The sequence below is a fragment of the Symsagittifera roscoffensis genome, chromosome 9, assembly GCF_963678635.1.
Source record: "Symsagittifera roscoffensis chromosome 9, txSymRosc1.1, whole genome shotgun sequence".
NCBI lineage: Eukaryota > Metazoa > Xenacoelomorpha > Acoela > Convolutidae > Symsagittifera > Symsagittifera roscoffensis.
In genome coordinates, this window is record NC_087070.1 from 15,856,514 (window position 1) to 15,884,330 (window position 27,817).

The following is a 27,817-nucleotide window of genomic DNA, read 5'->3' on the forward strand; positions in this document are numbered from 1 at the left end:
AATAAAGTTTTTTTCAAATTAAGGTACTTTTTTCTGCGTAGTGTGATAAAAAGATGTGAACGAAAAACTAGATAAAAATTCAAAAAAATTTCAAAATATACCAAAAAATTTTCTTAAAAAATCCTTAAGTAAATAAAGAAGCTTCTTGTGACATAAATTTTTTATCAATTAACAAATTAATTTCAGCGTAATTCTTGATTATTTGATAAAAGCCAAAATGACTCATTTTTGGGGTAACATTTTGGTTGAGACATTAGGAGAAAAAATTGCACCATATAAATTCTGATGAAATTCTAGATAACTTTTGCTTAATTTTAACTCTTTTTGTCTAATTTTCTTTTTTTTTGTCCAACTTTAACCCAAATTGAGAAAAACGCGTTTGAAAATTCAAGTTTTGTTCGTTTTGTCCAGATAATTTAAATCAGCACTATTTACGTAACTTTCAGCAGATGAATTTCAATGGAACTCGAAAAAAGCATTCATACCTAAGTGCATTCTTAAATGCATTATAATGTTTGATTGCACATCTGTAGTTATTAGAGCTTTTAGACTTTTTACTGAAATGAAAAAAAAACAAAAAAATCACTAAGACCTATATACGAGTCTTCACTACGTTAATTACTCAGGAAATGCAGGAATGTATAGAGCACTCATCGAAATAATTTAGATGTTAGGCCTACACATCATCCAAGAGAGCACATTAGCAAATTTACTAATTCTAATTTTCGCCATTCTGCGAATAAAATGATTAACAGCGAAAAAATGAATTGAAATGTTACAATACCGTTGCCTATCGCATGAGTAATAAAAGCAAAAACTTTCAAAGTAAATGTTTGCTTCAAATATTTCATGCTTAGTTGAAGACATGATAATTTGAAAATTGTTTTTACTAATAACAATAAGAGAATGCATTATGTCTTTACATTACTTTTTGAGGACTAAAAAAGTTAAACAATAATATATCGTGTCTAATTTTTATTGTAGTGATTCAAAAAACGTTTGCTTTAGTTTCTGCATGTTTTGATGCTATTATTCAGATGTAAAATTGCGGTTAGTCGAAAACATGAGATTTAAGAGCAAAAATCAATTCAACGTTGTTTTCTGATTTTTATTGAACAAATTTTGATTTTCGAATAGTTTTACTAAAGATCATTTATCTATTTACATTTTTGATAGATACAATTTCAACCTCTATGATCATTAGAAAAGTATCTAATTATCTGAAGAAAATGGCGTAAATGATGTGATAATTTTCAGCTGCAGTTTAAGACCAAAAACAGCAACTAGAATTGCAACAATAAGAACCGTAAAACAATAGAACTATTTTTTTTTTCGGTTTTGACGGCCGAATTGAGTTAAGTCGATGAAGAGTCCTTGAGCTTTTCTGGTTCTCTGACGAGTGATAAGAGCTTCTCCATCTTTTCGAACTCCTTTGTCTTTTTGTCGTCTTTCGGCGCTTTGGCCGCGTCTGTGGTCATTAGTTTTCGCTCTTTCGGCATTTTTCTCAAGTTTGGAGACAGTTTAACACTTTGCACGTAACCCCTGAAAAAAGCAAAAATGAGGGAAAGTTCCAAAAAAGTCGATGGTTTCCTTAATGAAGCACACGATAGGTTCTGGAATGCAAGTAAACAAAAGAATTTTGGAATGAAATGGTGAACAATAGGGCAGTTAGGTAAAAAAAAAAAAGCGGAGCTTAGAAATGAGCTGAATGGAGCTTAATTAAAACAACGAAACCACGGGGTTGGTTAACTTGGGAGTCACTGGAGTGAGGTAATGCCAGGGTATGGGGGCTGCTAGAAGTAAAAATCGGGGTCAGGGTTTGCTGCGGATGGAAGGGGGGGTGTACGTACCTGTCGTCTCCTATGATGAGTACTGGGTGTTTTGGGTTGAACTGGATGTGTGTGAGTCTGGTCTTCTTCTTCTTGGCCACCATCTGACGACACACCTCCTCGTACTTGTTCACACTCAAGTCAAACACATACACCTGATATAGACACATAAACACACAAACACATCGTTAACAAGCAGCATAGAAAGTTCCGACCATATTAAAAAAAACTACAATTTTTTTTTCAAATTGCGTCGTCTTTTGTTTTTGATGCGATGAAAGACTCTAAATGAAAGCCTAAAAATTCGATAATTAAAAAAATCAGGGAAATTTGACAACAGTTTTTCACTTACAAAAAAAAAATAAATAAAAAAAACTATTCGAACATTTCAATTTTTGCAGAATTTTTTTTAACTCGTTTTTAAACTTTTTCAAACCGGTTTTTCTCGACAGAGGAAAAATTTTTTGCCAATTTTTAAATGCCGTGGTACCTGATTTTGATTATTTGATGATCATTTTTGGTACCTGATTTTGCGTGAAAAAAAACAAAAAGAAACAAGGATAGCCGGTTACTGTGCGAATAGCATAGAATATTCCGACAGTCTTAAAAATGCAACAAATAAGTTTTTTTCAAATTATTGTGTCGTGTTTTTGGCATGGTGTTATAAAGTGTCTGAAAGAAAAACTAAAGCTTGGACATATTCGACAATGATAGTAAAATAAGCAAACTGGAAAACAATTTGCGTAACAACAAGACTAAAAAACCACAAGAAATCAAAAAAAGTAAAAAAATTTTTTGTAGTTATTCGAATTTTTGAAGTTTTGATTCTAAAAAACAGCTGAAATTCTCAAAAAAAAACTGAATTTACTCGAATAAAATAAGTTTATATGGCCTAAATTAAGGTATTAAGATTTTTAAGTCATTAAAATAAGATTCTATTGTAAATCTGCTCGCTCGCTTTATTCGCTCGAATTAAGAGAAAAAATCAAAAATTTCAAACCGGTTTTTCTCGAACCTTGAATCACGACTGAAAGGGCTTTAATATGATATATCACTCAGCTCTCTCCGATGATTATTTGTGGTAGCTGATTTTGCGTGGAAAATAAAAGAAAGAAAAAAAGAAGAAAAAACAACTAAAACACACGAATACAAAGTTCCTCCCCATTTTTCAAATGGTGGAACAACACGGATAGCACAGAATGTTCCGACCATAGTCTTGGAAAAAAAGTTCAATTGTATTTAAATTACTGTCATTTTTTTCTGGTGTGATAAAAAGATCTGAACAAAAAAGTAGAACGTCAAAGAGGCTAATTGAAAAACAGTTTTTGCAGAAAAATGACTAGAAACACGAAAACAAAATGTAAAAAGTAAATAGCATAAATAAGCTATTTTAAGCCTGCACGCTCGACTTATTAGATCGAAATTAGGCCTAAAATAATAAAAAATTCAACCCGGTTTTTCTCGACAATTTTGACGTCGTTCGAAAATTTTTGACGTCTTTCGAATCACGAATGAAAGGGCTTAAATATGATATATAACTCAACCCATTTCGATGATTATTTGTGGCACATGATTTTGCTTGGAAAACAAAAAAAGTGAACTGAAACACTCCTGATTATAAAGTTCCTCCACATTTTTCAAATAGTCGGAACAAAACTAAAACACGCCTGAATACAAAGTTCTTCCCCACTTTCAGTGTCGGAACAAAAAGATACCATAAGCAGCATTTAATGTTCCTCAAATTAATGCTCCAACGAAGATGCTTCCAAAAAATGAAACAGAGAAACCCGTATCACACGGGAAGCAAATGACTTCAACAACCCTACCAGTCACATATGCACAAATAATGCAGAATAAGGCAGAAATTTTTTTCGCCTTATTTTAACGCAGAAATTTTTTTCGGAATTTCAAAAAGCTGCTCGAATCACGACTCAAAGGGGTTTCAATATCATATATAACTCAACTGTATTAATTGTGATCAGAAGTGGGAGCGGACCCCTTAATTGTGATTTAAGGAGGAGCGGACCCCCCCCCCTCAGGGATTTAACCCACACTGACCCAAAGGGTCCTCCCTTTGGTAAGATTTTAGGACATTAGATTTTGGCTGACTGACACCAAATTTTTCTTAAGGCGCCATCATACACTAATTTTGAGGGGCAGCACGCGCCGAAAACGCAGTTTTTTGGTCGAAATTTTCCAAAAATTTCCTGAAAACGCGTTTTTTTACTAGTTTTTTTCGAAAATTTGCCAACGACGCAGAAAATCTTGTCAACATGGGGTAAAGCCTACAAAAAAGTCAACAAAATTTTCAAAATTTTAACTGAAAATCCTACCCCCTTACTTTCGATGGTGATAAAAATGATTTGTAAGTCGGCATGACAATCTTTTACTTTGTGCTTAGCTAACCCGTGCCGTCCAACATTACTTACGTTTCCGTCGGCAGTGACGGCTGCGAACACGGTGGAAGAGTAGGGAGCCCAGGCCACATCCCCGACTGCGCTGTTCAAGTCAAACACGAACATCGGCTCCCTACAACACACAGAGACTAATAAAATATCAACATTGTTGAATGAAGTCAATTCGAGGGAATAAAGAAGCAATTAAAAAATTACCATTGTGAAAAAAAAACAGGAATATAATTTGAAATTAAATTACTGCTCTTTATTGTGCGCGAAACCAGATCAATGAAAAAAAAAACAAACGCGAGGAACAGTTGAAACAATTTGTTTAAGCGTTTGCAGTTACAACGAACAAAAAGTAAAAGGTTGCGCTTACTTTTTGTGGTAAGTGTAGTCCCATATCTTCACACTCCAGTCGGCTGAACATGTCATGAATATCTTGGAGTGGAATGGGTTCCACACTGCCTTGTACACCCCCATGTAGTGGGCCTGCACAGTGTCCAGGTACTGGCTAGAGAAGGCCTTGCTACAAGTGCGCACTTTACCATCCTCAGTGCCCACAAGGTACAGGTAGTCCAGGTCTCCGTGGAATGCCATAGCTGTGCCGGACTCTGGAACAAAAACCAAACTTTCATGTTTTTCTGGAAACTCTTGTCTTGAAAAATAAAACAAAAAAAAACTGAAAATGTATTTCACAACTAAACAGTTAAAAAGTATATCATAATCAAATAGAACAACTTGGAATACAATACATAGCTGTGCCAGACTCTAGAATGACGCAACAATCAATTTTTATTGAATTTACTGTTTCAAAGTCGAAACTGTTGAGCAAACATATTACTATAGCAAGTACTTAAACAGACTTCATACTCAGTTTAAACACCGACTCTGACTGTGAATATAATGTTTGAAAGCCTGGCCATTTACAAATTATACAAATGATACCCCACAAGATGCTGATTAGAAACGCGATATGTAGAACCAGGGGCGGATCTAGGATTTTCTCGGGGGGGGGGGGGGATTCTAGGATTCTCGGATCTAGGATTTTATCGAAAATTTTGTCGACCTTTTTTTAGGTCGACCAAATTGATTTTTCGAGCTCTACGAAAGCACTAAAAAGTCTGTTTTTGCCTAATTTTCTGCGCCGCAGTCAAAAAAAAAATTGGCCAGAAAAAGCGTTTTTAAGCAATTTTTGGAAAAATTTTGCCAAAAAATCGCATTTTTTCGGCGCGCGCTTCCCCCTCAAAATTAAAAATTAGTATATATTGGCGCCAAAGGCGCTTTTAGAAAAATTTTAGGGTCCGTCACCAAAACTGGATATCTCAAAATAGTACAAAGGTGGGACCCTTTGGGTCGGCAGGGGGTCGAATCCCTGAGAGGGAAGGGGGGGGGCGTCCCCCTCCCCCTAAATCCGCCCCTGTGTAGAAAAATTTTTACTTTCTCACCTAGAGCGGGCTGGTCGACACTTTGTGTGGCTTGAGGGTCCTGCAGAATCATCTTCACATTCTGTTTCAGTTCATTCTGCAATAAAGAAATCGTGTAACCGATACCAGCTGACTTGTTCATGCAGTAATCTTTCATAGCTGAACGTATCTATCAAAACCTCCATCAAAATTTTCCTGAAAGAGTTTTCGCGAAACTATTTTTAAAAAATATATATGAATTACGTCATCTAGTTTCTAAAAGTGACCAAAAAAGGCACTGGGTTGAAAGTTTGAACTTGTTTAAGCAAATGGAGTAATTTGCAGTCTGCTGAATCTGAACTGAATGGGATAAATGTGATGAAATTTATCAGGAGTGGATCTAGGTCAAGATTAAATCAAAATTGTGTTGAACCTTTTTAGGTTATCAATCCTCCCCTGTAATTAATGACTAGGGTGCTGACCTTGACAAGGGTCCAAGAGAGTACGTATCCGTCGGAGGAGATGGAGAAGAAGACCAAGTTGGTGTCTATGTCGTCCTTCTGCCAGTTGATCTGCCACACCGGGTCAGCATGCTTCGCTTCCGCACTACTCATTATAGGCGGCGCCTACACCATAATTCATTCGCATGTTTAACAAGGATAACCGGTCGCTGTGCAAGTAGCACAGAATGTTCCCACCATATTCGTAGAAAAAGTGTATTTTTTTTCGTTTCTTTTCTTCAAATTAGTGTGTATTTTAGTGCGTGGGATGATTTGAGAATTATAAAACCGCATAGAAACTTAGTGAAATAGACATTATCGACAGCATGTCTTAAAAAAGAAAACTTAGCACAAAGTTTTTCATTTTTTAAAGAAAACCTTTATTGCAAAGGAAGCACTGAATTATGCAACTTATTAGATCTAAACTTATTAAAATTAAGTTTTTTTTAACCTAAAAGACTAAATAAATGTGAAATTCCATATAACATTCGTTATTCGATCGCTTTACTCGCTCGAATCGAAGTTTTTCTTGTCACAGGGACAACTCTTTGAAAATTATATAATGTACTTCGAATCATGACTGAAAGGGCTTTAATTTGGTATATCACTCGATCCATTCAGATGATTATTTGTGTACCTGACTTAAGGTGAAAAAAAAAAGGATTTAAATTGTCGGAACGATAAAGAGATCGTCGGAACACGAGAGAGGATGACCAAGTTAAATAAATTTATATAAGTCAACCAGAATTCAGTATTAAAAAAATTCAATTTTTTCTTCATTAGCCTCCGGCCCTGCTAACTTCAGGGCCTTCATGAAGGAGTGTTAGTGTCATCTGTTTTGCCTTAGCATTTCTCATCTTAAGGAGGTGGATGACTTTGGGAACCCTCAGAACGTAACCGAAGGGGGATTCGAACGCACGAACACAAGAGCAAAATTGCCAATAAAGTTGTAACAACTCAGACAGTGTTTCGAACAGTTAAAGACTTTTTATCTGTTGGAAACTTTCTTCTACCATTTGGTCATACTGTCATTAGTTTTCCCCCACAAGGAGGGACTATATATGTCAAAGTATATCCGTTAACTGACGAAGTAAATTAGAAAATTTGGTACTTAATTAGAAGTATCGTCTCATCGTTTTTGATGTATGCCGTTCAAAAAACCCGTTCAGAGTGTGGTTCCGCTAAACCACTTGAAATCTAGACGTAGTTCAAGTGGATGAAAACAAAAAGAAAACATTTCTTCGTTTGACTAAGCGTTCAAGTTTTCTATAACATGAAATTATCAATTACCTGTTAACAGCTTTTCTGTCTGACTTTCATAAAGAACCATAAGTACTTTTTCAATACCAAACATCTAGACGAGGTGTTTAACGGGGACAGACTTCTAAATGAGTACCTTTAAAAAAACGCTGTTTACCGGGCCCAGAGATCGTTCTTGTGGCTTTTTTCTATACTCCAACTTTTCATGCACGAGAAGTTTATTCTCGAATATTTCATTTTCCAATTATCATTGTATCAATACAACATCTAAGACATAAGTTGAAAATCATTTAATAAATTTTTGTGACAAAGCGTTGCTTGACTAAGATGCATCGCTAACTTTCTAGTGAGTTAATTTTATACTCAGACATTAAATGGACAATAATGATGACTACACTTAACACACTGAAGTTACCCTATGTCTTCCAAGTTTCTAGAAATAACGCCACTTATTTCAAATTACTTCATTAGAATCTGCTTGCAACTCATTTTTACATGCAAAAATTCGTACAAACAAATTTCTTACCTCGTTTTAAGGATCAAGGTTCAGTATGAAAACTTTTTAATGATCTTGATTAACTCAAATTTCACGTATTATAACTAAACTTAAGGAATAGCTCAAATCCTAGAAAAAATACAACTCCCATTGAAATGATCTTAATTAACAGAAAAAAACGAAGAACATAAAACATTCCAAATTAACGTGCATATAATTAGGTTTGATCAAATGTGAACCCTAGTAAGTCTAAACAAACGTACAAGTAAACTAAATTAAATTTGCATAAGTGTGAGCTAATTAAATGTGAACTTAATTAAGTTTGAATAAGTATGAACTAATTAAGTTAAGTGTGAAACTTAATTAGGTTTGAATATTGACCTGATTTTGTAGCATGTTGTACACAGCCACGTGACCACTGTATAGTCCCACACAGATGAGGTAGGGGTAGGTGGGGTGTACATCCACACACATCACCCCGCTCTCGGTCTCGAACACGAACTCCGGGTAAGAGGGGTTCTTCAGCGAGTAGCACAGCATCAGACCCTCGCCCTGCTTCAAGAAGTCATCTGCAACAGAAAATACTAAAATTTGAAAAAAAAAATACAAAAGAAGGTTCACGTGACGAAAATACTCAAGATTCACGGGGCAGAAAAGCAAAAAATCATATCACCAACCTTGTGCAAAAAGACAAAGGCAAAAACTTCATTAAAATGAAGTCAGAATTTTTTTTCGAATTGGGTAGTTTTTGTTCGTGGTGCGATGAGAGGAGATGAATGAAGGCCTAGAATTTAGGCATATTCAATAGTAATAGTAATTTAGGCACATTTGACAAAAGCTTGTTTTTTCTTTTAATTTCCAAGAAGGCGACCAAAAAAAGTTCAAGTGACACCTAACTTTGCGTGGAAGAAAAAGAAAAGGTTGAAAAAAAACTAAATTACGCTGAGGAACGCTGGTCTTACAGAGGTCGGAACCAAAAAAACATCGGAATTCAAGTAGCAACAAAATTATATAAGACGCAATGGAAAGATAAGTACAATCATTGCGAGATCCAAGACTTTGTAAACTCGAAATGATTGTTCCATAGTCTAAATTTTTTCATTTTAAATATACAGGGCACAAAATGGATTCGAAACCACAAAAAAAGGACGAGGAACATTAAAAGTAGAAAAAATGACTGCCAAAATAGATAATTAGATTTCCAGAGTGCATTAAGCAGAAGATATGTGTTGATGAACTACTCCACCTTGTTGATTGGCAATTGCTCTCTGATAAAAAATAAGAAAAAAAACAAAACGTGAGTCAGAAAAAAAAACAAAATTCCAGAAATTTAAACCAAAAATGAACTAAAGTATGTTTAATCAAAACACAATTTCAAGGATATTTCAGAGCATCAATTAAAAATAGACATTTTTCATTGATAAATTTTCTACATTTTATCTGTAAAAAATGCAAAATTGACCTTGAAATTTGCTTTCAGAAAAGTCAACTAAACTGAACAAAAAATTAATGAACAAATTTGAACAATTTTGCAAATTTTTGAAAGTTCTGTGCAAACGAAATATTGCAATACTAGTTATGCATTCGGTTCTGTAGGATCAAAACAGCATTCAAACTAACGCATGCTAATTTTTCGAAAATAATAATGACGGAAGAAGACCAAAAGAAACGCAAAGTTTGTAAAAAAGGATCAGGTGCAAGTAGCACAGAAAGTTCTGACCATATTCATACAAACTCCAAAAAAAGTTCTTCAAATTATTAAGTGCTTCATATTAGTGTTTTTTGTACGTAGTGTGATGATAAAACTATACCCACGCATTAAAACTTAGTAACTTAGGCATAATCAACAACAGTTTTCTCAAAAAAAGCATAACAAAAAAAAATTCAAAAAAAAATTCGAATTTTTTTTCTATTTTTTGAACAGTATTTTTTTTTAAATTCTAGCCAAGGAAGTGCCAGTAATAGCTTTTAAAACTAGTTTCTGTCTGGAAAAACCAAGTTTTTTTTAGCCTACTTGACCAATTTAACAAAATATCATCACTTTATTCGAACCGATTTTTTTTGACACTGAGATTTTTAAAATTTCGTCACGACTAAAAGGTATTCAAAATTATATATCACTCAACCCAGTCCAATAATTTTTAGTGGTACCTGATTTTGCATGGAAACCAAAAAAAAAGAGAAAAAAAGACACCCGAATACAAAGTTCCTTCCCATTTTCAATGGTCGGAACAGCAATTTGCAAATCTGCAACAAAACGAATATCAATATTCATTTTTATATTTGGGCACAGGCCGCTACCTAAGCTGCATAATTCAATAAAAACCAGCTTTAGCAGTACAATAAAACTTACGGCAAGTTTTCGCTCAAATTTTCGAAAAAATTTTCACGCGGATATCAAGTTTTTTATGACTTTGCAAAGCACGGACAATAGGCTGTTGAACGCTAAAAACGCAATTTGCTTCAAAAATTAAGCTTGAAAGAATAGCTTATTTTTTTCCCTGAAAAATGCATTCTTTATGCAAGATAATCAAATATTTCAATTTGGCGAAATACAACAAAAAGTAACACTGGTTTTCATCAAGCTACTGAGTAAAACAACCCAATACTGAGAAAAACAATTAAAATCACGAGGCCGAAAACCATTTCAATAGTTTTGATGTACAAAAAAACACTCATCGAAAAATTGTTCAGTCATAAATCTATTGTAAAAACGCTAGAACAGAAAAGGAAAGAAACGCTAAGCAACTAGAAATCTACAGGTTGGCAAAATCTGCTAGCTACTGTATTCTGAGAAGAAAGAAACGGAAAAAACTCTTGTTTAATTTGCAGAAATCGTTCATTAAAAAAATTCAAAAAAATTTTTAATAAAAAAATACAAATTTGACGAGGAAACTGCCACTTGTTTCGCCCTTGATATCACCTTCCAAGCAATATTGATTCAATTGTAGTTTACTTTAAGCAAAAAGTCACAAGCCTTGAATAACAAAGAAACGAATACATTTAGATAGATTTTTTAAATAGAATGTTGTAATGAGGGTGAATTAGCCTACATGATCCGTATCCGACAGTGAACAAGTCAGAATAGAGTGGGTTGAACTTGAGGGCAGTGACTGCCAGCCTCTTGGTCCTCTCGTTAGAGAATGTCCACAGAGGCAGAAGAGTTCCATTCCCATTGTCCTTATACTCATCCGCTGGATCCTCGTAATACTTGAAGTCTGAAACAAAATATCATTTGTAATCGGTTATAAAACTATCACGTAATTGAAGTACCAGCTAGCCGCTGCATTGGCTACAATATAAAAGAATCTGCTTTTTTATTACGACCATCCCCCTTCCCCCAAAAAAGATGTGGGAGCTAACCACAATGACGCAGGGGGGATTTTTTGCTAAATTTTAGTAAGTCAAAGTAAATTTTGTATTAAAGCCCTATTTGCATGGTATCACATTAAAGCCCTATTGGCCGTGATTCGGGTTCGAAAAAAACTCAACAAAGTCGAGGAAAATTGGTCAGACGTTTTTCGTTTTCCAGAATAATTAAGAAGCAGGAGAAAGATTTTCAGGCACAATCACCTCATTCTGACAAATTTCTAGCTAACTAAATTGTCTTGCATTTCATAAAAAATTTGGAGAAAAAACTTTTGGAAAAAATTCAAAAAAAAATTTGGAAAACTATTTTTTTCAAGACTTTTGAATTGATTTGCATCGAAGGTTCTGTCCTACTTCCACAGCAACCGGCTATCCTTGTTATCTACCTAAGTCACAAAAAAAACAAAGAGTACAAAAAAATCAAAAAACCAGAAGATTTTTAACAATCTAAGTAGTATATATGCTGGATATCGCTGGTAGGGGTGGGGACCCCCATGTATTAAGATACGCTATAGAGAATCCGGTCAGCACCCTATGTGTTACTATGAAAACACACCGTGCTACCTGCACAACAACCGGATATTTTTTTCAGAAACATTTGAAAAGTACCCTCGGATATTTCGTCGAATGTGTTCTGGTTGACCATTCTCTCCAGAATGTGCAATGGCTGTCCCATCGATCCCTTCAGTTCATCCCCGTCTTTGTCTGCCATCACTGCCAGTTTGTGCTTCCCATCATCCTTGCCTTTTCCATGGTGGGGAGTCTTACCAGCTGCGGCCGCTTTCGCCTTCTGCAAACATCAAACAAAAATTAACTCCAAGTCTAATTTTTTTTTACCTTATGTCTCCTTCTGAAGATTAAAAACAAAAATTTAGACCTCTTTCCGAGCAATTCGCCGCTATAGATAAAGATTTTTGTTTCATTTCGGGTTTTATTACTGTAACTGTTGAATAAGAAAAAGCGAAACACTTGTCAGTAAACATTTCCAAGATGAAATAAAAAAAAACATTTCAAGCCAGAGAAGCTTAAATCAACATCTTTTGATCTATGTGTAATGCAAGGGGAAGCTATTTATTTTAATGGCTTGGCCACGAAGTTGGTGTTATAATATCTTATCCCCCACGGGTGTGTGTTACGATGGGGACTTCACATCGATGGGGTACTAACTTCGTTTTTGGCTAGATCCTCCATGTAGGCATCGTATATCTCCCACTGGTTGGCATTGGCGGAGAAGTTGTGACGGGGAGGGGGCTCCGTCTGCACGTACCGCTCCTAAACAACACAAACATAAAAATAATAAAAAATGAAATTAAAAAAATGTTTGCTATTTAGATTCCACTCACTGTAAAATTCAGAACAGTTACAAAACGAAATCTCCTTGAAAGAAATTCGTAGATCTTAGTAGCCCGTTTTCAGGAGCCTCTAATAGTAACAACATACAGCGATAAACAATGGTAACCATATGCTGTCTTACACAATTAATTTACGCAGAAAGTTTGCTCACAGAAAACTGTGTCGAAATACTCATTTCAGGTGATCAGTCTTTTAAACCCATTGGGCTGCATTATGAATTTATCTTTTTGTTGAAATTGTGATTACAGAAACATCAAACGGTGAGTTATCTTCAATTTTGTCAAAACATTTATTTTTTCGCTATTTTCTGGGTCAAATAATGCTTTTTAATGCAAAAAAACGCACCCTGGTCAGCTTCAAACATCCATCCAGCCTTTAAACTGAGCGGCGAAGACTAACTATTTCTTCACTGCTGACTTACATGAAGATGTGGATAAAACTATTTGTGCTAACCCTGAGAGGATTGTTGTAAGTCTGTGAAGCCCTCTCGCTGTAGTTGAACTGATTCGCAGGCTTCACGTCTTTCTTGTTCTTGATTGTAATCTGCTGTGTTTCTTGCTCATCTTTATCGGGCTAAAATTGCACCACTAATGAATATCCCAAATGGAATAATTAAAGGGGCGTTACTTTTTTGTAACAAAAGTGTCAGACCCAACAAGTAACACATACATTAAAGCTTTGAAATGCAAACTTACATGGATCACAATTATAAAAATTGTAAATTGCTTCGAATACGATGGTTCAAAAACAACCTTCTATCAATTTCTTCTACTCTAGTATCTTCTTTTCTTCTGGTTTTGAAAACTGTTTCTACATTTCTATTAACTAACTGATGCTCAAGTTCATTTGAATTGGGAAGCATATATAATCGGGACAAAAAATGAGATCTAAGGGGTTATATTTTCCATCTAAACAGATTTAAAACTTGGGTAAATTGTATAGTGGAAGCAGCGCCAAGAAGCTGCGCAGCGCGTCACAAGTCAACCGAGCGACGCGCAAGTACAAAATTGGCGACAGCTATTGAATTTACTAAACGGTGCTCAGTCTTTTTAAACAACGCTCAAAGTCCAAATTAACATTCATCCAGCCAGAACTTTCTTTTAATTTTTAAGAAACTCTGGATTCAGCACAGGTGCCTCAAAATGCAAAACAAAATGTTGTAAACGATAAAAATCAAGAATGCTTGCCATTAGCAAGCGTTATCATGTCGACACATAGACAAAAAATTGTCGGCCAACCAATTGTTTCTTTGATTCTTAGTGATTAGGACAATTTTCACTATAATTTAAATTCCATTTGATGTGATTTTATGTATTCCTGTATAAGTCGGATAACTAAAAAAATGGATTTACAATTTTAGGATGCATTTTTTTTAAAAATTGTATTATCATCCTTCTCTCTGTCACAAGAAAGCAATGAATCAAACCATGTCTTAAACTTCCATCACTGCATTCAGCAAATCAACGGAAACCAAAAAAATAAAATCAGTTTTTGCTAGCTTTCATATCGGCGTAAACATTAGTTTTTGTAATCTTTCTAGGGCTTCATTTGTTTACTGGCATATCTGTGAGGAAAAAATTTGAGAGCGAATTCATCGGGAATGCGCATAAAAAAAGGTCAAAAATCGTTTATTGCTTTAATAAGGTGGCTATAGCTAACGCGCTTGGATAAAGCGAACATAGCTAAAACAGGCTGTTAAAATTTGCATTAACCTTATTTACAATAATATTTGTAATAGATGATTTTGTTTGTTATTCATTTGTTCGACTAGGTTTATTTTTTCCCGAGTTTTTTGGGGATAAAGACTCTGTTTTCATTGCTGAAATTTTTTTTTGACGAAATTGAGTCTTTATCCCCAAAAAACTCGTGGAAAAATAAACCTAGTCGTACAAATGAATAACAAACAAAACCATCTATTCAAAATATTATTGTAAATAAGGTTAATGCAAATTTTAACAGCCTGTTTTTAGCTATGTTCGCTTTATCCAAGTGCGTTAGCTATAGCCACCTTAATAGAGCAATAAACTATTTTTGACCTTTTTTTATGTGCATTCCCGATGAATTCGCTCTCAAATTCTCTTTTCAGCGTAAGAACTCGCTATGCAGCTTGCACATTTCATGCACAGTTGCTGCATCTTGTAGCTTTTTATTTTTTTTATATGAATAATCGGAAGTAGCATGCCGAGGGGAGGGGGCGGTCCCCCCGCAATTCTGGTTGCAATATGCTAATATGAAAAATATGAGAGAACGCGCGCCAAAAAACCGCCTTTTTTAACCTGTTTTTTTTAATTTGCCTGCAGCGCAGACAATTTTTGAGTAAATAGGGCTCGTATAGTATTCCGGAGAACTCAGAAAATGAAATTGTTCGACCTAAAACCTAAAATTTTTGAAAAACCGCCCCCCTGAAAAAATTTCTGCGCACGCCACTGCTAAGCGGACACGGGAAGGTGAAATTGAATTATGGAAGAATTTTCGAAAGTATAGATTTTCAACAGTAATTTGTTTTTAGCTTTTTTTAGTTAAATTTTACCGGTAATGAGCTTATACAATAAAGCTTGCAATATTCGCTTACCATTTCTTATTTTTCACACCTTTTGTGCTAAACGTCATACAGAAGCGAGGCGGAGCTCCGCAAAACTTGCGATGCAAAACACACATTGCGCTACAAAATATTGAATGAAAAAAATACAAAAGTAGAAAAAAATTCTGAAAAATTTTGTTGGAAAAAATTACTTGAAAAAATAACTTGGCAAAAGTTGAAAAATTACAACTACAAAAATTCTATTCATATTTGTATCGGATGAAGCTCAAAAACAGCCCCTAAAACTGAAAACCAGTTACCGAGCGACAACAAATGCGACATCTCGGATTTTTGGGTCGAAACCTGTTGAGCCGAAAACAAAATTGTTATTATGAAAAATTTCAGAAAATTTAAACTTGTTATAAACCATCCAAACAGAAATTTTAAACTTGTTATGAATCATCAAAAATGAACTATAATCCCAAACGGATATAATTTGCCCTCAAAATTACGCAAAATAAGTTGACAAGTCGATATAACATAAACTGAAACTGTTTGAATATAAAAAAAATTAAAAAAAAAAAACGCAGTCAGACATGGTAAATTTGTGAAGTTTCAGTTATAGTAAAAACTGTTTAAATTGGAAAAAACAATGCTCTGAAAAGTAAAAAAAAAACAGGCCAGATAAAAAAATGGCGTTTAAAAAAACGGAGAACGAACCGACAGAACCTAAGACGAAAACACCGAACCCGAAAAAATTGATAAACCTGAAAAGGGCTTAACAAACGGGCTACGAAACTAATTACTACTTAATGTGATAGAAGTGAAGATCCTACTTAAAAAAATGAAGATCCTCTAGAAGTGATCCAAAGTTGTGGACAAAGTTGTTTACGGGAAAAAAGTCTAGTACCGGGTTGCAATAACCTTGCTTATCGCAAGGGTAATTATGCATGAAAAAAAAACTTTGAAAGATTCTGCCAGAAAAGAGTCTCGAAAAAACTTCAGTGTTAAATAATGTCTGATAGTTTAAATTTTTCATGCGACAAACCTTCCGATGCCAAACTCTGTTCTCAAAAGGCGTACCGCTTGTTCTAAATTGTAAATTTGGAGATAAGTCTTTAAACATGTCCAAATTTGTGAGTGGAATCCACTCGCCAAATTGTTGAGGAATTCTCATACAAATACTTGACGCATTTTATTGAGCTACATTTTATTAACAGTAAATTTTATTGACTCGTTTAGTGTCTCGCGGAGTCGACAACGAGCGAAACAATTTTGAACTTAGTACTTCGCAGAGACTTTCTAAGCGTTCTTCGCTTCCCGGTTTTTACACAGTTTTTGGAGTTTGAGCGTTATTTTTAAACGAGTCCGAGAGTTACCCAAGGTGTCATTGGTGTAGTAAACTCGTCCTGAAAATCAACAATTGAATTCTCACAATAACAACATCTAAACTTTCATATTACCTATTTGGGAAAAACTTTGAATGTTTTAACTTACTCCACCAAAATTCATAACTTAAAACTATGAAGTAGAAATAAAAACGCTCGATTCTGAATGGTTGAAACTAAATACGACTTCAAAATATAGTTTGAATAACCATTCATTTAGTAAATGATGCGCCGTTCATTTAATTTGGGCGGAATACGAAAAATATTCAAAATTTTTTTCATAAAATTTCATACAGCTGCAACTAACAAGAATGATGATTAGGAGTTTTGACCTGAGCTATTTCTCTTAACAGTACTTTTAATTTAGATTATAAACAGAAAAATGAAAACATTAAAGCAAAACAACTCGTGCCAGATGAGGATGAGCATAGTGAAAATAAAAGAACCAAAGAATGATTTCTCTGAAAATGATAGGGGGGATTCTGTGCTTACGTCTCGGTTGGACATTGCAGTGGTCATACCAGACCTCATGAAAGTGCCTCCCTTTTCAAGGAACAAAAATCTAATATTAGAGGGCAATATATTTTTAAAAGGACAGTCAATGTGAGGTAAACACTGATTTTCAACCAATTTTTTTGCCAAATATTGGCTTAATTTAAAGAACAAAATGCATATTTTAAGCAAATAAGATCAATATCGAGGCGGAAAAATTGATAGATTTTGAATAAAAAACGAAACTTTTGATAGTTTTTGTTGAAATAAATCATCGATGCGATATCTTTGTTAATATGTAATTCAGAGCTATACCGGTCTAACTTAAAACTTTTCAAATGATGGCTCCTTTTTATGTACAATATTGCATCAAATCTCAAAAGTGAAAAAAATCTTCAAAAGTAAGCCAGAAACATTTTATTTTTTACAAAATATAGTTTCCATTTTAATCGTATCTGCCCACCTGTTCGTCGGCTTCCGCATCATTTGCCTGCTGAGCTCGTGTCGCATTTAGTCCACTCATGAAATCAGAGCCCACTAAAACACACGTGCAGTCAATTTAACGTTAGCCGTAAATAGCAAAACGGAACCCAAAAAAAAAACAATTCCAAGTTCGCTTTTTCCCACCTTCCTTCCACATTTGAATTCCAACTGAAAAAAAATCCGTTGTCATAATGCACTAAAAATGGCATGGTTATAAAATAATTATTGTGAACAGATTTGTTCTTCGTACTCAACATAAAAACATAACGTATTTAGACGTAAAAACACGTAAAAGTATGAAAACAAACATTTTGAAAGTTAGGGGGAGTGGAAACAACCTTTAATTTTACATGCATTTCGGAAACAATTGTTGTCCTTATTAAGTGTGAAAAAAGGTCTCAGAAGAGAAGAAAATTTTTTTTTCGAACGATTTACCTCATTTGCATTTCAGACCAATGAATTGTCGTGTATTGTAAAAACTGTGAACTCGCGTTTTTGATAATAGAATTCATGTATAAGCTGGTGCACATTGAAACAAGACTGCTTGTATCATGAAAAAGCCCTGAATGTTTCGACTGCCCCTTAAGGTCTATGGAATAGTTTTGAATGTAAATCTTTTTTAAAAAAATTAAAATAAACTTACGAACAGTTTTGAGTGCGGGAAAATTCGCTACTCAAAAAAGTAACACAGCCCTTTAAACGCCATATTGTTTAAAATCTTCAAAGTGCACATATAGGAATTCAAAGCAATGCAAAAAATCAGAACAAATTATCACAAAACTTTAGAAAAAAGATTTTTTTTTCCACATTTTTCTTTGAATTTCTTCCCCTAATATCTTAAACAAGAAGTAATGACCTTAGCGTCTCGCAAGGAAGCCCAAATAGCTTGCTTTAAGTCAACTAGGAACAATTTTTGAATCAGAATAAATCAGCGCTTAAGTGTTAAAAGCAAGAAAAATAGCGCGCTGTAATTGTACCAAATTAGTCAAATAAAAAAATTTGGAAATCCCAAACTTAACAAAAAGTCATACATGAAATAAGTTTATAAATTTGAGTTCAGGACGTCAATACTTCTCATATGGTATAAAACTCCATTGGTATCTTAAAAACTCGAAATCTATTATCTATTATATATTTAAATGCGAGCTTCACTATCTCGCCATGTTTAAGCTTTTTCAACGTATTATTTTTGCATGTTTAAGCTATATCGTATATTGCAATGGCTAAGATTTTTTTTTCGATTTTCCAATTTGATTTTAGTGGTTATTTTACCGAGTTTAAATTAAGCAGCCCAATATCGAATTAGGGGTTGCGAATTTGGCCTGCAATTTGAGTGCCCGAATCATTTTAGTTAACGAGATAAGACGATTTTTGAGATTTTTTCAAAAATTTTCAGAAATTTCAAATAACAAAATAATTTACAAAACTTGAAGTTCCCAACCCTGTAGTTGGGTGCTGTCAGAGTACTCTAAGGAGTTACAAATCTTGCCTCCAAATATGACTGTTCAAATCCTTGTAGTTTTTGAGATATGACGTTTTTTGTGATTTTTCAGAAAACTTATTTTAATTTTTTGTTCGCAAAATCTGAATTTCCCAACCCTGTAGTTGGGTCCTGTCCGAGTAATCTCAAAGATTGCGAATCTTGCCTCCAAATATGACTGCTCAATTCTTAGTAGTTTTCGAGATATGATATTTTTTGTGATTTTTTCAAGAATTTTCAGAAAATTTTATTTAATTATTTCTCAAAATTTGAATTTCCCAATCTTGTAGTTGGGGGCTGGCTGTCAGAGTACTGTAAGGAGTAACAAACCTTGCCCCCAAATATGACTGTTTAAATCTTAGTGGTTTTCGAGTTATGACGTTTTTTGTGATTTAAAAAAAAAAAATTCAGAAAAGTTATTAATTTTTTTAAGTAAAATCTGAAATTCGCAACCCTGTAGTTGGGTCCTGTCAGAGTAATCTTTAAGATATCGAATCTTGCCTCCAAATATGATTGCTCAATTCTTTGTAGTTTTCGAGATATGACGTTTTTTTGTAATTTTTTCAAAAATTTTCAGAAAACTTAAATTATTATTAGTTTTTAAAAATCTGAAATTCCCAACCCTTTAGTTAGGTCTTGACAGAGTAATCTCAAAGATTGCGAATCTTGCCTCCAAGTATGACTGCTCAATTCTTTGTAGTTTTCGAGATATGACGTTTTTTGTGATTTTTCCAGAAATGTTCTGAGAACTTCAGAAAGTTTAAATTAATTATTTTTTCAAAATTTGAAATTTCCAACGCTATAGTTCGGTGTTGTCAGGGTACTTTAAAGAGTTGCAAATCTTGCCACAAGCGACTGCTAAATGCGACTGCTCTAATGCTTTTAGTTTCCGAGATCTGACGTTTTTTGACTTTTTCAAAATTTCTCGAAGAACTTATCTACAAAGAAATTCAAAAAATTTGAAAATACTGACTTGATGAAGATGCAACCTTATTGTCAGCGTACAACCAGGCGTCTCAAATCTTGCCTCTTAATATGAATGCTCAAATCCTTTTAGTTTCCGAGATAAGACGTTTTTTTTTTTTCATTTTTTTTTTCGGGAAACTTAGGTTTTAAAAAATTCTCAAAATTTTGGGATTTCTAACCCTATAATAGGGTGCTCTTAGTGGTTGCAAATCTGGCCTCCAAATTTGTCCAGAGGCACATTAAGTTTTCGAGATGACGCTTTTAAAAAGGGAATTAAAAAATGTAAAAGTTCGAAATTACCAACCCTGTAATTGGGTGCAGTCAGAGTACACTAAAAGTTTGCAGATGTTGTTTCCAATATAAGCGGTTTTTCATGAGCTGTCGTAAAATTGCGAAGCACCGAAGGTGCGTTAAACGCTAGTTTATTTGAAAAAAAAACACCGAGCAGAAATTTTTTTTCAAAGGTCAGAACAACAAAAACCAATCAGTATTCGTGTAATGCGTCTTAAAAATTAAAATGCAACTTGAAACAATGTTGTTTTGCGTGCGAGAGCAAATGACTTGTAATCAAGTAGTAGATTTTTTTCCCATGAACAACTTTCATTACAACTTGTATTTAAAGAAGTTCTAGAATCTTTCGTTCTAGGTCCAAAGTTAACGCGGGCACCTTATTTGTATCAGACGATACGTAATTTGTATCAGACGAAGTTCATAAACAGCCCTTTAAAATGGAAATTATTTACCGAGCGGCAACAAAGGCGACAAATTTTGGGTCGAAATCTGTTGAGAAATTGAGCAAAAGAAGTTGAGATTTTGGATATAACATAAACTGAAACTGTTTGAATATTTAGAAACAATAAAAAAAGAAAAACTCAAAATCAGACATCGTAATTTTACAAATTTGTGAAGTTCCAGTTATAGTAAAAACTGTTTAAATTGGAAAAAACCCAAGCTTTAAAAAGTAAGCCAATAAAAACCCTACCAGACAAAAAAAATGGCGTTTAAAAAAACAGAAATTGAACCTGCAGAAACTAGGACGAAAACCAGGAACCCAAAAAAAATGAGAAGTTTTTTTTTGAAAAGATCATTACAATCTGAAACGGGCTTGAACTAATTAGTAGCTAAGTGATAGTACTTTTACTTGATTTTTCAACAAATTGAGCATGTCAGATGAAAGATCCTCTAGAAGTGATCCTCTAGAACTGAAGATCCAATGGACAAAGTTTTTACGGGAAAAAAGTCTAGTAACCGATTTCAATACCCTTGCTTATTGCCAGGGCTACATCTCAGAGCTACATATCATCAGAGCTACATCTCCTTCCAAAAAGAACTAACATTCTGAGAGCGCCTGTCTGGCCATTTGGTGTTTCGCATCTTCTGAATCCTTGTGAAGTAGGTTTCCATCAAGAGTGAAATGGACTGCTAGCTGGTCCACGTGAGCCACTTGCTTGAACTGATTCTCCTAAAAATAATTAGCATGATGTTTCAAGGCTTTAATAGAAGAGCTCATTTAAACCCTATCTGAACATTGATGACAAAAATAGAGAAAATAATATCTAATCTCTGAGGGAGTTTCATCATTTTAGTTCTCTAGCCTAATTCAGTCGGCTTACTTTGAAACTGAAGCGAATAATATTGTCTGGTGCATGAGGATTATTGGCAGTCAAGATACGGGTCACTTCTTCCTTAAGTTCCTGAAATGTCAAACGCAATTCAAAAAAATTAGTTCAAATTTATAAGATTTTTGCTTTTTTTCTGCTCAGTATACTCACGCCTTCTGTTAATTCCAGCTGATCGTCAGGCTTCAAAAGCTGCTTTGGTTGCATCCAGTCTTCCATGCCAGCATAGCCGGACTCTTCGTGACCTTGAGACTGTGATTCATCTTCGGTCTGAACAAAATTAAATCATCCAAAAAAGATATTTTATGTACGAGATAAAATTACCAATCGAATGTGTGTATTGGTGAGAGGTGATGATCAGATTGTATTCTGAGCGTGAGCCACACGTGTGATCAAACAAGCCAAACGGCGAAGCAAAGACTGGAAACTAAAAAGCAGAAGAGAATAATAAATGTTTCAAAACGAGAGGCAACAGATATTTAAATTTATTCAATTGTCAGAAAACCTGATTTTAAAATGAATTTAAAAATTAGGTAAGTTTTAACTCGTCGCAAAGGAAATTTTGAGCTAAAAAAATTCTAACATATTTATTATTTGGTGCAGAGGCAAGCTAGAAATTTATCGGGGGATTTCTGAGATTCCCGGATCTGTCCCACTTGGACCAAAGGTAACGCGAGTGCTCTCGCACTCTAATGTCTGCAGTTCGAGTATCGCCCGAGCCTTGTTTTTTCGGAGTATGTATGTATGAAAAATTACATTGTCGGGTTTTCGTTAGTCTGCTCAATTTTTGTCGGTTTAAATTTCGAGGCATTGAACGTTCTTCTAACTTGAACAAAATTACTATAATTTACAGTCGTTCTGTTATTTGTAAATTCATCAATTCGGATTTTGAAAATATGAGTTAGTACATTTTTATTTATCTTATTTTTTGAAACGTTTTAAATCAGTGCCTGAATATGTTGAAAGATCTATTATTAAAAATAGTTTATTGATCATCTTAATTTTTAACCAAAACGAAGTTTTTGTTCAATTCTGTGCAAATTAATCATACAAGTGTGGCATAGCTCAGAACACAACCTACCAAGGTGCTATGAAGTCCAGGAATTTGACTCACTCTAGTTTTTCGGCTCTAAAAACAAAAAAGCTTTTGAAACTGCCACAAAACTGCATTCAATCAAATATAAATGTTTTTTTTACCTTCTTCATTGCTTTGCTAGGTGCCATTTTTCAAATATCTGAAACCAGTTTTGTGCATTTTCTAAGACTAGTGAAGACTAAGGAAAAGAGGACCAAGTTAACATCCCCCCAAGGACCGTCGTATGACGACAGGGTGGAGCCCTGTCGTCATACGATGGTCCCGTGCTTAGATTGGATAGGGTCATACCAAAGCTTTAAAAACGCATCAGCAAACAGTTTTAAATTAAATTGAGACTCTAAATTTTGAGTGCATTACCTCATATCTCTTCAAAGTTTGAGATATTTAGTCTGCAAATGGTTTAAGCTTGGGTTACTTAGCCGAAGTATCAAGTAAAAGGGGAGCAATGTCGTCATACGACAGTCCCGTGCGCAGGTTGGATAGGGTCATACCAAAGCCTTAAAAACGCATCAGCAAACAGTTTAGGAATATTTCTGTCAGTTTTAATAGAATCTAGAAGTTTCCTTAAATTTTAACTTTTCCAAATTGAAAGTTATTTTCCAACGAAAAATGATTAAAATAAATTTAACAAATGCTAAAATAGTAAAAATAAAAGCTGAAACAAAGTTAACGAAGTATTTGAATTAAATTGAGACTCTAAATTTTGAGTGCATTACCTCATATCTCTTCAAAGTTTGAGATATTTAGTCTGAAAATGGTTTAAGCTTGGGTTACTTAGCCGAAGTATCAAGTAAAAGGGGAGTAATGTCGTCATACGACAGTCCCGTGCACATGTTGGATAGGGCCATACCAAAGCCAATAAACGCATCAGCAAACAATTTAAGAAAATTTCTGTCCGATTTTGTAGAATCTAGAAGTTTCCTTAAATTTTTTTTTTTTCAAAATTGAAGGTTATTTTCCAACGAAAAATGGTTAAAATAGAAGAAAACAACTGGTAAAATAGGAAAAATAAAAACTAAAACAAACTTAACGAAGTATTTGAATTAAATTGAGAGTCTAAATTTTATGTGCATAACCTCATATATCGCAAAGTTTGGGTTACTTTGTCTGAAAATGGAAAAAATTGACCTAAATTTCTTGTCAGCATTTACCTTCAATTTTTAGATATTTTCAATGGCCCAATGATTGAATGGGCTTGAATACCACGTTTAGCCCTTGAGCAAATAAACAAGCCGAAGTATAAAACAAAGCAAAAAATCGCAGAGTACACCAGCCGAAACATTTCGTCACATCAATAACATTTGCATGACTTTTGTAACTGTTACATCATTGTTACATCACTATTATATAACACTTACGCATTTTCGGCTAGTTCATATACCACCATTTGATCCCTCCCAATCAGTTTTTTTGTGGTGGACAAAATTGGTTAGAAAAAAATGTCACCCTTTCGAGCAAGTTCATTCCAGTCTCTTAGTGACGTGGAGAACTATTACTTATGCGCCTACAAAAAGTGTTTGAGCATAGATATATTAGCTTAATAGCTAATAGATCCAACAACAAGTTTTACAGCTACGAAAATAACCATACTATGGAATGGAACGGACTTAAATTAACGTCTCTATATGAAGACAGTTCGTGGAACAATTTACAAATGAAGGAATCAGTGATGAAGGGACTCCTGACTGTAACCTCGGTTACTATGATACTTTTGACCTTCTGGTTACATTTAAAAAAAAGAAAAAAATTACAAAAATGAAAACATTTTTCCATAGTACAAACAACAAATGTATCATCCATCTAAATTTAGAAAAAATATATACATGAATTACCAATTTCTCAAAACAGAACTCGAACTAAATATTGAAACCATAACCGGGCAACCCAAGAAATGACCTCATTAATTGACAGTTAAAACATTATTCTGGTGTGCCTATATTTAATTGAAATGTAGTACTGGTGTCAGAAAAAAAATTAAGAATCCATTCGAAGATATGAAGGAAAGCATCTCCTACAATGAAAACTATCGATTTGAAGCGGGCGGAAAAAATTATTTTAGGTTTATGGGTAGAAAGCTACATAAATAATGGCTGAATGTCTTTGAATTAGTCTGCTTTTTTTGTATTGACTCGATAAAAGGAAGTTTCAATTCTTTAACAAGTGTCTTATTATCGCTCACAAGTGTAAAGACTTGTAATTCTTTCACAAGTGCATAGACTCGCGAGATAAGAACCGTTTAGAGATGGTAAACGAAAAAAAAATAGTTTGATTTTTAAAAAAAGAGTCATGCGCTAAAACTTGACACAACCGATTACGAAAAGATGTAAATTTAAATATTCAATTAATGGATGGAAACACCAAAAAACGCACGTGCAATATAGTTGATGTTTTTGCCTTTTGATTTCTACATTTTGAAAGAGAAAAATCTAATTTTTTTTCAAGTATACCTACGGGTGAAGGCTTTTTTGCCCCCATTGAGTAAAACCAAGTCATGAGTCAACAACAACTGACGGAATCTCAGCTACCAATTACTCATGAAGTGCTGATTGAAACGGAGACAAATTTCAGAAATGCGCTAACAGCAAACAAATCGACGACACAAACAAAACAAATCCAAATAATCAAAATCATCCCCCCATTCTCGAGAGAAATTGTAAGGTCAGCTGAAAATCTGGCTCAGGCATATCGAAGTTGTGCTTCCGATATACTTAAACAATTCCCCACAACAATGCAACAGAAGATGACAATCTCAAAAACAATAACCGTGACGAAAGATGACCGCAAACTTCATACACTGACAGTTATTGCTCCCCCCGAAGCAGAGCAATTCATAACTTGCATCAAAAGCGAAGGAATCATTCTACTTAACAGGACGGTATTTCCCATGGGATGCTTTCCAAGACCCAAGAACATTTACCCTAAACTAGCAAAAATCAAATTGTCGAACTTGCCTTATGTATGCAACGATATCGAAGCGAAATTAATTCTCCAATTGCCAGAAGACATAATTCATAGCCCCATATTCCGACGTGAGACCTGTATCGTAACTGAACCGGGTCAGTATGTTTACACAGGAAGAGCAATTTTAGAAGTTAAAATACAAAACGAAGAACAAGAGAAAAAGCTGAAGGACTGGTCTTATAAATCGAGAATGGATGGCTTCAAAATGTGGGAAGGTGTAGAAATCTCGTTTCACATACCTTCACTACATGAATGTCAAAAATGCAAGATGTCTGGACGCCAAGAAAAAGGTCATCACGATGATTGGTGTAACATAGGGAACCAAATAACCAAAAATCCAAATAATCACTACCCACAAAAACCAAGCTCCAATAATGCCAGCGACGAGAAAAACGATGACGAAACAACAATCGATAAGTTTTGTGATGGTACCGAAAATGAAGAAGATAAGAATGTTGAAGCACCACCATCTGGAGTTTTGATTGATGAATCTAAAACAAACAGTGCAGCTACTCCAAGCGAAGAAAAACAAAAGGATGAGGTTCTCAACAATCAGGTCGTAGATTTTCATTCTTACTCTGCAAAAGAAAAAAAAGACAAACTAAATATCGAAAATAACAAACGAAAATGTTCCTCTGACGGAAGAATGCTTACAAAAAGAGAGCGTGAAACTTCACCAACCTCTTGGTCAGTTTTAACACGGAAGAAAGGGCCAAAAATGAAATCTAAAAATAACGGAGAAGACTTGGTTGGAGGGAAGTTTTAGCAAAATTTTTATGTGCGAAAAACCAGATATTTTTTCCGTTAATATTTTTAGCATAGGAAATCCAGCTAAATTACACTCACTTATCAAAAAATGCCATGTTTTAAAAAAATCACCCAGTTTCATTTTGTGCATTCAGGAAGCAAAAATTTCGAAACTTACAAATATACATTTGAGTTTACTGGATAAATATAATGTTTTATTCGATTTCATACCGGGCTCAAATAATTCTGGTGGTTTCTTAACGTTATGGTCATCAAACTTGAGTCCTGCTAAAAGAATTGCTTCAAGTACAGGTTTTCAATTGTTAAAGTTTGTCAAACTTGATTGGTTTGTTATCAACCTTTATGCGAACCCAATTTCATTCCGAGCAACTTTGAATTCCCTGAAATTAAGCATCAGATTTTTACCTAACAAATCGAAAATTATCATGATGGGTGACTTTAATGCGCTGAGTTATGATAATATTAACAGTTCTTCAATACTTAAGTTAAATGATGCACGTATCAAACGATTTACCCAACTCAAAGAACAAATTCTTGACTGTTTTGGTTTTGTTGATTTTGCACTCAAGAATGATTTTTGTGATTATACACATTATGACAAACAACATAAAACTTTTGCACGCATAGATTATGTCTTCATAAAATTCGAAACAGAGTATGATTCTATGCAAAGCATTCAAATATCAATATCTGATCATTTGCTCTTACACGTTTTTGTTAAGCCATCTAACTTGTATCAGCGCGGCCCTAGTTACTGGAAATTAAATGAAGAAATTTTAAACAACAACGCCAGCTTAATTCGTGAAGACCTAAAAAATTTTTACGAAAATGAATCACCAAGTAGTTACGAAAACTTTAAGCACAATTTTCGTGACCTTCTGAAGTTTATTCAAGAGAACAAAAAGCGTGTAGATCACAAAGAACTTAATTTATTGAAGTATCACGAAAATGTTCTCAGAGATTGCATTCACAGCGGAAAAGGTCCGAACCCTAATTTGATTGAAAAATATCATTTGGTGCTGGAACATCTTCAAAAAGTTTCCAAGGAAAAAGATTTTTCAGATTATCGAAAAATTCAGAAAATACTCAGCTATACATTCGAGGGTGTTCCCAAATTTTGTAGTCAATGGACATCAAAGAACACAATTAATTCAATCAAGAGAATTCAAGTGGATCAGAACGTTTATCATACGGATGAAGATATTCTTAATCAATTTCGAAAGTATTTTTCAAATACTTTTTCAAATAGTTCTACAACAGACTCCGATCAACTACTAAAGACATTTTTATCAAAAAATAAACTCGAAAAAAATGAGAATGATGGCTATAATTACTTTACAGAAGATGAAATTCACTTGGCTATAAACAAACTGAATTTGAAAAGTTCGCCTGGACCAGACGGCCTTACTTCTAAGCTATACAAGACTTTCACGG

The 27,817-nt window shown here is 34.3% G+C and overlaps 1 protein-coding gene across 3 annotated transcripts in view; it reads right to left on the reverse strand.

The window, feature by feature from the left end:
* Positions 1–1,069: 1,069 nt before the first annotated feature.
* Positions 1,070–27,817, reverse strand: part of LOC134854909 (dynein intermediate chain 2, ciliary-like) — a 512,182-nt gene continuing 485,434 nt past the window's right edge. Inside the window, exons 2-19 of one of the 3 annotated variants that reach the window (XM_063871307.1) lie at positions 22,756–22,795; positions 22,673–22,687; positions 21,712–21,828; positions 21,553–21,633; positions 21,275–21,401; positions 17,474–17,547; positions 17,011–17,061; positions 13,063–13,182; positions 12,424–12,528; positions 11,866–12,046; positions 10,941–11,105; positions 8,269–8,456; positions 6,114–6,257; positions 5,674–5,749; positions 4,605–4,839; positions 4,259–4,358; positions 1,851–1,984; positions 1,070–1,542 (exon numbers count right to left, since the gene is read on the reverse strand). In XM_063871307.1, coding sequence (XP_063727377.1) covers positions 1,356–1,542; positions 1,851–1,984; positions 4,259–4,358; positions 4,605–4,839; positions 5,674–5,749; positions 6,114–6,257; positions 8,269–8,456; positions 10,941–11,105; positions 11,866–12,046; positions 12,424–12,528; positions 13,063–13,182; positions 17,011–17,061; positions 17,474–17,547; positions 21,275–21,401; positions 21,553–21,633; positions 21,712–21,828; positions 22,673–22,687; positions 22,756–22,782 — 2,127 coding nt within the window. In that variant the 5' untranslated portion in view covers positions 22,783–22,795 and the 3' untranslated portion in view covers positions 1,070–1,355. Of the gene's footprint in view, positions 1,543–1,850; positions 1,985–4,258; positions 4,359–4,604; positions 4,840–5,673; positions 5,750–6,113; positions 6,258–8,268; positions 8,457–10,940; positions 11,106–11,865; positions 12,047–12,423; positions 12,529–13,062; positions 13,183–17,010; positions 17,062–17,473; positions 17,548–21,274; positions 21,402–21,552; positions 21,634–21,711; positions 21,829–22,639; positions 22,688–22,755; positions 22,796–27,817 lie in introns of all 3 variants that reach the window. The other 2 variants (XM_063871305.1, XM_063871308.1) reach the window with 2 other exon arrangements.